Source organism: Tribolium madens, unplaced genomic scaffold (genome assembly GCF_015345945.1).
Source record: "Tribolium madens isolate multiple individuals breed KSU strain unplaced genomic scaffold, Tmad_KSU_1.1 Scaffold_1;HRSCAF=32;Tcas5.2_LG8, whole genome shotgun sequence".
NCBI lineage: Eukaryota > Metazoa > Arthropoda > Insecta > Coleoptera > Tenebrionidae > Tribolium > Tribolium madens.
Window position 1 is genome coordinate 9,878,533 of NW_025400984.1, and position 13,060 is coordinate 9,891,592.

Below are 13,060 nucleotides of genomic sequence, written 5' to 3' on the forward strand. Positions count from 1 at the left end.
AGTTGTGGGTTGTATTTACCTGGATGGTGATCTACTGGATGTGCTCCCCGATGGTGACGGTGACCGACTTCCCGATCTTGATTTAGTTTTTTTCTTTGTACTTGTTTGTTCGGACGACCGCCTCTCGTTGGTATCCGAAGGTGTTGATACATACCCTGTTTCATTTTGACTACTATTGTACCTTGTCGTCGTGTCATACGATGATGACCATGTATTATTGAGTGTCCTATGAGATCGATCCATGATTGCATTGTAGGGACCATTTCTATAACTTCGTTCCCTGTTGCGTCCCCTACAATTATCATGGTAGTTCGTTCGACGGATAAATTCACCTTCGGTTACCCTGTTATTGGGTCTCTCGTAGAAGCGGTCGCCGAAATTCGCATGTTCTTCTGTCGACCTACAATGCAAAAACAACATATTTCAACTAAATTACGATATTCTTTCTACCACCAAAGTATTGATAAATCATTATGGAACAGACTATACAGTATGTCCCCGGATTCAGTTTACAAGAGGAAAAAAAAATTGCAACGGAAAAACATTTTTTGCTTCTCCTGAAACAAGGAAATATACAGGATGAATATAATTAATGGAATCAAGCGTTTTTTTTTAATCATTTGCTATCAGAAAATAATAATTAATATGAATTAAAGAAATATAAAAAATGTGATCGATGTGAGAACGAAATTTTTTTTTTTTATATCAAAATTGCAATTTATGTAAAAAAAAATAAATATAAAGTAGATTAGTTTTAATCCTTAGATCATAACTTTCATGAGAAAAATGGTTTTATAGTGGGTTGCCATTAAAAAAAAAATTTTCTGTAGAACTCAAAAACCAAAGAAAATTTCGAAAAATTTTTTTTTTGATAAAACCACATTTTTATACAACTTTATCATTCATCATTCAGCAAAAAACGTTTGGTTCCATACTTTTTGTTCACCTGGTGTAATTAAAACTTTATTATTCTGACTTAGTGGGAAAACAAACAGCTTTAAGATAAAAAAAAAATACAATAAAAATACAACCATAATTCAATTAATTAATTAATTAATTAATTAATTGTCAAAAAAAATTAAAAACGCCGATGTGATGAGATTTAAACAGCAGAGAATAATTAAGTCCAAAATTAACATAAAAATAAACTTTTCTTTCCTCTGAGTCAGAATAATGAAGTTTTAATTATAGATTTGCTCGTTTTAGATGAAGCAAAAAATAAAATCAAAGATAATTTTTTTTTCCTCTTTTAAACTCAATCCGGGAACATACTGTAGATAAAACGTAATTTCCGTCGTTTTGTAAAAATCTCATTTCAATAAATTAATATTTCGCAAAATCAATACAGCTAATTGAATTTATCTGCAAGCTTCCAATTTATACTAATACACATGATTGATTTAAAATTAAAATAACGTCGAGTTGTTTTGAATTATTAAACAAGATCAACCAGTCGTAATAACGGTAATATTTATTTACTTGTGTAGAAAGAAAACGTACTAGAAATAAAACAAAAACAAAGTTTTGAAACATTTTATTTTTTTTTCTATTCATGTTATTAAAATTTGAGTGGTGAAATGGTCAATACTGCACATCACTTTTTTTGCCAGATTGTTTCTATTATTCTACCTAAATTTATCTCCGCACTGTGAACAGAACACAGAAGCGTTTTTGAAAATAAAAATAATAAATTAGATAGTAAAACTAATAAACAGTAATTTTTCCTACACTTTAAACGTCACATCCGCTGTTATCATAATTTTACGTTTCATTTTACGACTCAAATCAGTAGTTGTACACACACGCATTAATTAGAACGAAACAACTTATTTAATTGTTGGTGAGAGTCAAAGTAACACAAAAATCCTCTTTTTAACCCTCAATTATCGTTTCTAGTTCCACCTTTCTTTCATTAAATATTCTTATAGAACTTACCAACAATTCGAAAAATTCAAACACACTACGAAATAAACTAGACAACAATTTTATCGGTTAAATAACGTGCTGATAAAGTATCAAAAATTCCGATAAAATATTGGTTTAGTTATCGTGTCAAATATTTCGCTGATAAATTGAAAATAAAAAAATTGTCCACGAAATGACAATTTTCCGGTCAGATATGCGTGTGAAATTTTCAAAATTCAATTAAAGGCATGATGCGTTAAAAATTAATAATCATAATTACGCTTAATTGTGTCATTTTCGGTAATTAGCTAATTAAAAAATTAAAATTGCCCTTGTGAGTGGCTATATAACAATACCTGAGCCAAAATTTCCCACAAAAATGGCAAAGTTTGTACGCATTCTACTTCTCGCACTTTTCATATTTTTGGTAAGTTTTATTTGTTGAAATTGTTTTTTGGATATTTTTTTTTAGGTTGGAGGTGCGGCAATGGCCCAACAACCCCCACGCATGCCTCAAATTCCGACCCAGGGAGTTCCAGCTAATCCGGGAGGTTTCCCAAATATGGGAGGAAAAACTGGAGGAAAAATTGTGAAATAAATACAATAGCAATAAATAGCACAGCAAGGCAAGTTTTTTGTTTGTTTGTTTTTTTTTTGAAAAACAGCAAGGTTAGTCTCCATTTTCTCATTGAGTCAGGCTTTTCCTTTAATCGCCTACTAATCGTGATAACCTCGATGTTAAAGGGCAACACCGTGCTTATTTACCAGAAATTTTGTAATAATACACGAAAGGGCGACATCGCGTCGTGCCACATTTAAATTATTCATCGTGAAAACAACACCACACAACAAGTGTTGTTTCAGTTCGATAAAAATGGCAAAAGGCAATTAGCATTTCACGTTAGCGTTTCTTAAAAGTCGATCGCTTGGTTAACTGTTAACTTTAACGGTTTTAATTCAACCAAACAATAAAAACAACACGACGACGTTGGGATTTATCACACATCTAAGGTCACGGTGATTTCGGTCAAACTAGATGAAAATCCCACTTTTGCCACATCAAAGATCCACACTAATTGGATGGGAGTGGTTGAAAAACCATTCCATTTAATTATCTCCTAACCACTCCACTGATTACATGGACATGACGTGACAGTTGTTGTCGGGAGAGCTTTTCGCATTTTCTTTGTCTATGCAAATAAATACAACGTGTAGTAGACAGTCGCACCTTGGACACACCTTTCCTTCATCAAAGTCTGAACATAATTGTGGCGACGATTTATTAAAATTTATGTACGCAATAGAGAAAAAAACCACTCTAGTTTGGCGATTGTAATATTGATAAAAGCGAAATTACCACCCCATCGCCATTAATGCTTTTAATGCGGTTGATGTATAATAATTATTTAAAATGTGCATTAGGGGGAAATCCACAGTGAATTGTTGATGATATTAGCGCCTTGTTTTTTCATTAATAAATTATTTTACGAGCGACGCTCCCCAGACAATGGAATCATTGATAATACAAGTATTTTCGTCAAGTTGTAATTATACGTAATAAATAATCACGAATTATATAATTAAGAGAATTTGGAATTCAAATTTTCCTGCTTTGGGATATTCGAGACGTTGTAATAAGCACTTTTCAAAGTACTCGAATGTTAAGTCATGTCAACTATAAAAGGCTTACTTTATTTGCATAATTATTAACCTATTTTATGGACATAATAAAAAAACATTTTTTTTTAGTTTTAGTTAAAACACTCTTGCTATAAGTTTTCTAAGAGAAAATTGATCGGAAACACATTAAAATAGGCAAAATTTCTGTTGCCAGCTCAAAACAATTAAATAAATTCACCAGATATGAGCTTATATGATTTCATTTTTTTACATAAATCTCGCAAATCTGCCCAAAAACATGCTTAAACGCAAAAATAACACTATTTTATTTAGTCGAATTCTATAATTTAGCTAGTTTTTAATGAAATTATGAGAAATACCAGGTAACTATTATAATAATGTTTGTGACAAAAAAATATATTGGCAACACTGAATTATTCTAAATTTGTTATATTAAAATGTTTCAAATGACGGCTAAATCAGCAGTCGCCCGTCGCAAATGAATGACAATTGTCTACACAAGTTTGACGTTTAAATTTGAAATTCAAGATTGCCAAATTAAATTTTAAATTTGACACCAAATCATTTACAGTCACCCGATATTTATGTTTTTATTTGAAAAACATGCTTGATAAAGGCAAAAACAATGACTTAATTTGATGTTTTTTTGGTTTGTTTCAGCAAAATCGTGCAAGTAACACCATTTTCGGCTATATTTTGTATTTTTTTTTGACAAAATTTCACTCAAAAATAAAGACATGCTAAAATGATATAAATTTAAATCTAATTTGGTAATTTTTCAGTCAGTTTTAGCAAAAATTTGAACGTATTTTAAAAACGAGTTGAAATACTCTAAAAGTGCAAAAATAACATACGATTTTTGAGAAAATTTGGCATTTAAGTTTCTGCATGGCTAAAAAAACGTGCAAAATGTTAAAAAAAAATACAAAAAAAAAAAATAGTGTTATCATTTATGACATAATTTACTATAATCAATAATTAAAAAAACATTGTATCATTAGTAATTAGAATTTTTAGAAAAGTTTTCACCAAATCGTTAAACTGTGTAGTATAGAAATCACCAAGACAAAACAATAAAAGGTTGTTTTGGAAGAAGCAAAAATTGTGTTTGCTTTTGGTGATTTTCATCCTATAAAAAGTTCAATCTATTCTAGGATAAAACCATAAGCAACTCTTTCTAATAAAACAGCCTGAGTGCTAAATTATAGCACTAATTTGAGTTTTATTATTTTCTTTTTAACTCTCACAGAATTTGAGAGAAAAATGTTGAAAAAGAAGAGAAAGGGCATTTTCCATAGTCAATAGACTCAAGTCCATGAAGGTTGGCCCCAAAGCATTAATTGATGTAAGATTGGGTAAGTAAAGTGAATACCCACCCATGGCCGTTGGGAAATCTGTTGCTACCCGGAGAGGTAGAATACGAGGAGGGCGTGTTCTGCGGTGAAGCAGCGGACGGAATGGCAGCAGGTTCGTAGTACTCCGTGGTCAGAGTTCTATCGTCGATTTTATGTTCGGCATTGTGGGCTTTGGACGCACTTTTGATGTCCATGAACGCCACCGTACACGCCATCGCGCCCTCGCCCGTCTCCTCCTTGGCGCCCCTCGACAACAATTTGACACTCTGCACGCGGCCATACCTGAAACACACAACAACCAAATTTATGTTAAGCAAAATCGATTCGTAATGTGTTTTCAGTGTAATTAGACAAGCAATTATACTATAAGTAACACAACACCAAGGACGAAAAATACAACAACAAGAAACTAGATAAATGTTTGCATGTCATTAGAGGCTCTCGAGCGTGGCAGAATGCCAAAGATAACTTCAAAACACGAAAAGATTGAAACTATTAAAGCACTCATTTTATAGTAGTAGTTGGGTATGAGCTAGTGAATAACGAAGATTTTACGTTGGCAATACTCAAAAGAAATTGTGAATCCCCGTGGTTAATGTTAAAAAATCTGAGAATTGCAGGGGCGCCAACAAATTACGCATTACGTAAAACTTTTCGTTAATGTTTTCGGAAGCAGCAATCGATAGAACAGCCCAACCGAGTCGACAGAGATAAGAATAATCCGACGTGTTTTTTCCATTCGCTCTAAATAACTTTGCCCTGCCACTGGTGCTGAGTTGGCTGTGTAGTTACAGCGCAGGCGTGCCAACCGACCGCAAAACAAAACTGTTTGATGCAGCGGCCGGGTCACCATTTCAGCTTGATTTCTCTTTGAACGGACAATACTCACTCTCTAAGAGCCTTCCCATTGAAAAAAAACATATTTACAGGATTACAGTGAAGTGTTATTTTGTGTTTTTTTTTTCTTCTTAAGCATGCTGGATATAAATCTGGAGGGATTTTAATAAAGACAATGACTATCATAGTAGACAGGGTGTGGCTAATGTCACACCGATGTCTCGTATTAGTGTAAAAATTGCAAAACTTGGCAAAATAAAACTCACAGAGCGCACGGATTAGAGGATTTTTGGTGTATTTTAATTTCGATGTGAGTGAACAATACGTGATTACGGGATTTTGGGCCGAGTAAGTTGGTAATTAAAAAAAAAAGTGAAAAAACGTCAGTCTGCCATCACCAATTTCGATAAAACGGATTAATGAGAAGAGAAAAACGAAAATTGTCGGGTGGTTTGATCGATTTTTCCTAGGTCGGCCGTGTGAAGCGACAATAACGCTTCCAGAGCCCCAGATTTCCCTCACGTCTCGTTCCCCTCGACGCTGTTGCCACATTTACGCACACTCCAGCTTTCCATTGGTATCATTGTATCATTCCAGTCGGACAACTGTACAGTCATAATGAAAAACATCAACTCATGGCCAATAGCGTGCCGAACGATTGGATGGTATTATAGGACAGTCAGACAGAAAAGGTGTTTAGTTTCTTTTTCTCCGACGGTTCGTTTTGTAACACGAAAATAATCCACCCTCACAGGTGGAATACACCTGCCATTTTGTTTTAAAATTCAATCGATATCAAGACGGCTAGCTGGCTGTGCACTTATGTGTCAAAACAAAAGCCGATCGAAGATAATTGAATTATTGCAATCAAAACTGCTTTCTGTGAAACTGGACTCATATTACTACATCTTATAACTGGGTATGCTACTTTAGACAGGCCAAATAGTCGACCAATTCGTTCGAAAGTCGGTCCACAGCCAATGTTATTGATTATTCGACTGGTTGATTGTGCGATGTTGCCTAAGTCGCAATGACGTCACGGCACTCTTGTTGATTTATAATGAGAAACAACAAAACCTGCCGTAGAGGTGTGTGCGTTATACCGAAACGAAGAAAATCGCACTGATGTCTACAAAATCGTGTATTTGCATAAATTTTAGATTTGTTACAGTGATGAATTTCGGGGCGGATCACCGCGCTCACCTCTAATTCAAACTCTAAAGATAAAAAGCAATGAGTTTGTGCAGGAAACCGACTATTCGAATGCTAAATTACGAAATTATGCAGCTAAGGAGGGCACACATAACTGGAATTTGCCAGTTGGAGAGATGAAAGATAGCTTTATGGACGTGTAACACTTCCAACTGTAACTACAACAGTCCAAATTTATTTACAATAAACTGCGACTCACATTCTTGGCGACTGAACAAATCTTATTCACCTCTAATCTAACTGACCTAAACTTTGGTTTGTTAGGAAAGAACCAACGCTGATTGGATGATATTTTGTGAGATTGAATCACGTCTAAATTGGTTCCATACACATGCATTTTCCTATTCAATGTGGCCAATTAACTGCTTTCAAAACTTTTTCGACTAGTCATCACTATTTTTTTGACCTTCATTATTAGTTTTGTACATACATTTACATAATTGTACGCAAAATGGTCGATAACACTAATTCTATCAACAAAGTCAAGGTCTCCCTTCCATTAGTAAATTACTCAATAGAGTTTTATTTTGTTCAGTTGGCAATATTTACAGTGCTGAAATGAGGCTAAATCAACGTTTAATAGCTAGTTCGCAGAATTTGAGAATGTTTTTTTTGGTTTCTGTCATAACAACGCAAAGCCTACTTATGGCTTGTTATTGAAAAAATCTTCAAAAGTAAACTTTTTAAATTTCAGAGTTTGTCTTTTTATTCCATGATTTTCAAAAGTCAGAAAAAGTTTCTCAAAATCAAGATATCCAGAGAAATAAGACAACATGACACGAAAACAACTTGTAATGTCATAAAAATAACATTTAAATTACTAATAATGAGCGTAAATAGGGTGAAATTAGACAGGTGTATGCGTCAAGAGACTTTGGTTATGTTTACAACAAAAGAACATTGGAATTTCTTCAAGGCTAATATAAAAATCATAATAATCAGAGTAGCTTTTGGACCCCTATTGCGATAACAACTACTTAGTAGTTTCTCAGTTAATAAACGCTATTTGCTTGTTTTTGAAAATTTCTCGTCATATGGAGTGACATGTTGGTAGTTGTTCACACGGAACCAAAACAATTGAACATTATTATTTCCACGTCCTCAACTTTCCAAGGTTAAAAAAACAAAATCGAAGCGGTAATTTCGTTGCACTGACAATATGAAATGATGTATTTGAAAAAAAAAATGGAATTAATTCGTGGCCTGTTTGAATCTATCTGAAACACGATTGTTCATGGCCTACGTGACTTAGGTGAATGGACGTGGATGTTGGTGGCACTTGTTTTTGCAAGGCGCTCAACGTTGTCCAGTAATATGGCTGCTGACTCATCGCTATTACGCGATGTGAAAACATCGTCTCGGATACAAAACCGTATTGTTTGACAATAATTGAATCTAACGCCGCATGGAACATTCCTCTTGATATAAATATAGAAATAATCGTTGAGTTGTTGTTTTTACGAAATCGGACGATCAAGACGGCGTCGGTTGCAGATGTGGCAACGTGGCAATTTCACCGACGAAAGTAGTTTTTGGGGTTGAATCGATTGGCGCCCGAAAAGGGGCATCGTTTGATGCCTTGGGGTGGTGATGTTGGTAACATTGCGTACCAGTCGACTAGACGACGACGATACAGGAAGTGAACTACAATGAACAGATGTGTTCAGCCGGTTGGAAAAAAAAATAACGAAAACAATGTATGATTTGAATGGGAATTGACAATTTTCCTTGACCTTTAGTGATAATTTTTTGACTAACGTTTCAAGTAAACAAAAGCCGAAAAAGCGTGATAGTTGATTAAAATGCGATAAGTTAGATAATAATTTTGAGCTAGTCACGAAATTTAAATTTTTAAATGTCACTCACAGTCGGGCAAGACCTTGTGCTATGCATAATTGGGATTATTTTGCCAGTGGAAATACGAAAATTTACTAAAATTTGCATAATGACACTCGAAAAAATACTTCAATCAGTTCTAAATGGAAGAAAAGTTGTTGACGAGATCCGTCACAAGACATACTTAATTCAATTAAACTTCTAAGGACTTGCTTTAAAAACTTGTTCCGAAAATGGAGACATCCTTATTTAGGCGGACCTCCAACAAAGTCTATTTCCTAAACCTTCAAGAAAAAAATTTCAAGATTTCGACATCAAGACCAAAATTATAATTGTGAAGAGATATCAAACATGGAAGCGGTTGTGGTGGGTTTTGAGAATTTTTCACCAATATTTTTATTTTAAGTTATAGATAATGGCTATTGCAAAGGCCATTTACAATAAAAGACACGTTTAACAGCGATTACGAGTTATGGAACGTTTTTACTATTATTTAAGCCTTTTTATCATAAAAAGCACATTACAGTACAATTATTTTTAAACATTTAAACAGTTTTATTGATTTCTTTTACCAATATTACAATATGAAATAAAATTTGTACACCCTTGAAATTATACCCACTAATCTCAGGGATATCCAAATTTATTTTAAAAATGTATTTGGGTTCTGTATAACCTTCACAAATGATTAAAAAACTACTTTGTATATCACTTTACGTGGTTGCCAAGGGAAATGGTCTAAATTTTGAACAACATATCGAAATTTTACTAGGAAAATTCGAAAAATGTCTTACTCATTATGTAAAATATCACGGTTGTTCTTAGAATAATGGATATGTAAAAGAAAAATTAGATTGTATGTTAATTTAATTTTAAAAGATGGCTAAAGAAAGTGCATATTGTAATTTTTGGCGACAGAAACTTGCTGTTATGTTCACATAACTAATTTTTTAATATTCTAACTAATATGTACGCAAACTACAAAGTGATCAAGAAAGTATGACTGTTGGCAATCCTGACTTTAATTTTTAAAGTAAACCACTGGAGTATGCTTGTGATTAATAACAATTTAACAATCTTGAGGGGTTGTATCTGTCAAACAAAACAGTATCCAGTTGCAGTGTAAGCAATTATTAAGAAAAATACTTTTAAATCTGTTGCCAATAAAAACGGTCCTAAATGATCAGGCAGTATAGAATTAGTAACCTTGAAAATCAGAAGTTGGTGTACGAACAGCCTAATCAAACTTAAATCCCTATTGTGGGACGTAACTAGAATAACATTATGACATTATTTTAGATTTTTTTCAGCGTTGCCAACCACAACTTTTCTTTTCGGTTCGTCTTACTATTTGTCCACATTAGTCACTCTAAGTCAATTTTGTATGTCTCATTATCTAATAAAACCTCTTAGACCCTGAACAAAAATAAATTTCCGGTCAAAGTGTTGGAAATTAAGTTGGCAACGCTAAATTGGTGATATCAAATTGTCTCAGGTGACAGCAATGCCGTCCCTCGGAAATGAATGACAATTGACTATAAAAATGTGATGTTTGAATTTAATAATTAATGTTACCAACTTTATTTCAAAGTCATAGGTCATTTCGATCGGAAATTTATTTGAAAGCATAAAATAATCACAACCTAAACAAATCGAAAAGTTTTTTGGCACCTGTACATCGTCTTGAATAATAAATTTTTGTGGTTCTAGAACCGTTTCAATTAAACCAACCACAGAATAATTTATTTCGAGATCAACGCACTCTCGCATTACGAAAATTTTGAAATACGGAAATGAAGTAAGTATAATTATTATTTATTATGTATCATGGTTGTTCTAAAATAAACAAAGAAGTGGGACACAGTTCTATACACACAAACGTCAATGTCAATTCGAATGCATTTATATGAAGCTATTTTACACAGAAATCAATTTTTAGGTCACCTTTCAAACATTAATAAACAATTGGAGTGCTGAAATCAATAATAAAATTGATGCCTGATTTATTATTTAAAATGGGAGAAAAAATTATTTAACTAAAGCAAAAACCGAGTATTGAATTTTAGTCACCTGGAGAGATAATGATTAAAAATTGATTTTTGAAATGTGCCTGCTGTTTGCTTGATGGTCTCCCATGGGGAAAATAAATTGCATATCCAGGAGTAAATGCATTTTTTATCTAAATAATTTTTTCAAATATTCTCATAAAAATGTTTTCTAATCAATACAGCTATAAAATTACTACCCATTATCATTTTGCCAAGGTTGGGTATCACAAATAACTACCAAAAGTGCCATAATTCCCTTAAAATTTTATTCGCCTACTGTCACACAAATCAATTTCTTTAATTACGTTAATAAATTATTTACTACGCAACAAAATTTTCACACCAGATGAATCTCAAGCAAGCCTACTTTCATTTGAAGTGCTCCAAAATGCAATTTGCGCAAGAAATATTGGTTTTGCAAAAAAAGAAATAGTTAAAGCCTCGCCTGTGGCCTCGTCCCGTCACGTGAGCGTTTAAAATTCCCACTGTTGTCGCACTTTACTTAATGTTTCTTGAATGTCACTATTGACAACTAGGTCAATAATAATAAACTTTCGGCCCCTGGATAAAATTTTGTTCGAGTGTGTGTGAGAGAGAAAGACGATGGTTTTGTGCGTAAGAGAGATGGCAAATCGTGCGATTTCGCTTCTGACGAATGATGAATTTCCCCTACCAAATGCGGGTGGCTGATCGATAGGCGACGTTGCCTCGTCGAGCTCCGAGTTTTGCACACATTATACGACGTTGCCGATGTGAGAGGGCACTTCTTTCGACCGGGAAATGAGGAGAGGAGAGAATTCCGGAATGAAGGAGCTGCGGCGGAATAGTATGGAGCATGTTTTGCAACGTGCGGCAACATTGGAATTTACACAATCAATGAGAACGGGATTTTTCGATACGCAACAGCTGAAAATGAGGAAATGGACGAGAGAAAATGCCGGCCGGACGATGACAGGTGGATTGTTTTGTAACCAAATGACCAGAAGGGGAAATTCACTACTGTCAAGTTGGTATTTCTTAATTTTTCACGTTGCTAGGTAACAAAAATATTTTTTTATTCATCCAATTAACAGTTACTTAGCAACTGAATCTTTTTTCAATTTTGTTTTTTCTACCAACTCTTACACATGAAAGTAACTATCTTCTTTAAATTTAAAGTATTTTTGTCACGAGTTGAGTGAATAGAATTGAGATTGGTTTTTGTGCTCACGTAACGGTTCAAATATTGGCTGAAATGATTATTTATTACAAAAACTAGCCAATCGAATATTTAAATTTGAGATCAGGTTCATGAATAAGTGTTTTTTGTTTATTTTGTTTGTTAGGTAAACTTAATACGAGTACAATTATTGTCGTATTCTTGTGACTTTATGAAGATTAATTAACCAACTAATTAGGCGTTCAAGTCGATCCAAGTTTTGACAAGAACCAGTTTGGATCTGAGAGATAACAAAGTTAGTGCGTGACATTTTTTTTTGTTTGGCTAATTTGGTAAACAATTTTTTTCCTAGTTAATTGATGACAAAATTAAATGCTTTGCAATACACTTTTTGTTTTGAAAATACAACGTTTGTATCAACTTATTTTTATTGTTGGTAAATAATAAAACTTTGTTTTTTCTTTTTAATGTTCTATTTCATGTTTTAGAAGAAATTTATAATTCTTAAAAAAGATGTTAATGTTTTAATGATAAAAAAACGTGAATTTAAGATAAAGTTAAGTGCAATAGGTATTGAAAATTTCTATTTCATGAATGTAAAAGAATTTTTCATTGAATTTTGGGGCCAAAAAATAATAAATGGAAGACAGAAGAAGGAATTTATAATTTTTGGTTATAAACATTAATTTTGAGAGACAATTTCAAAACTACTGAAAGTGATTATGATTGCAGTTTTAAATGATAGGATCGCATAAATTAGTTAAATAAAATACGAATACGATAAGTTTATCAACCAAGATCAAAGTCACCAGAACGACTTTAGTAACATTTCTTTTTTTCATTTTTCTTGGGACAAGTCCACATAATCGATTAATTCGCGTTCATGAATGTGCAGGTCATGGCATCATTACGCAACCCGATGCTATTTCATTTATTATCGTAACAAAACTGTCACAAGAAACCAAGAAACTCGTCATTAATTACCAGTCCACAAGTTTAAACTCGGGGCCCAAAAGTTGGCAAACTCTGGTCTAATAGATAATGCGGTCGTTTGTACTATATTTCAC

The 13,060-nt window shown here is 33.3% G+C and overlaps 1 protein-coding gene across 3 annotated transcripts in view; it reads right to left on the bottom strand.

Moving 5' to 3' along the window:
- Nucleotides 1-13,060, bottom strand: part of LOC123016319 (protein split ends) — a 36,112-nt gene that overhangs the window by 13,310 nt on the left and 9,742 nt on the right. For 2 of the 3 annotated variants that reach the window (XM_044416644.1, XM_044416645.1), the window contains exons 2-3: nucleotides 4,923-5,183; nucleotides 20-400 (exon numbers count right to left, since the gene is read on the bottom strand). In XM_044416644.1, coding sequence (XP_044272579.1) covers nucleotides 20-400; nucleotides 4,923-5,183 — 642 coding nt within the window. Of the gene's footprint in view, nucleotides 1-19; nucleotides 401-4,922; nucleotides 5,184-13,060 lie in introns of those variants that run through there. The other variant, XM_044416646.1, reaches the window with a different exon arrangement.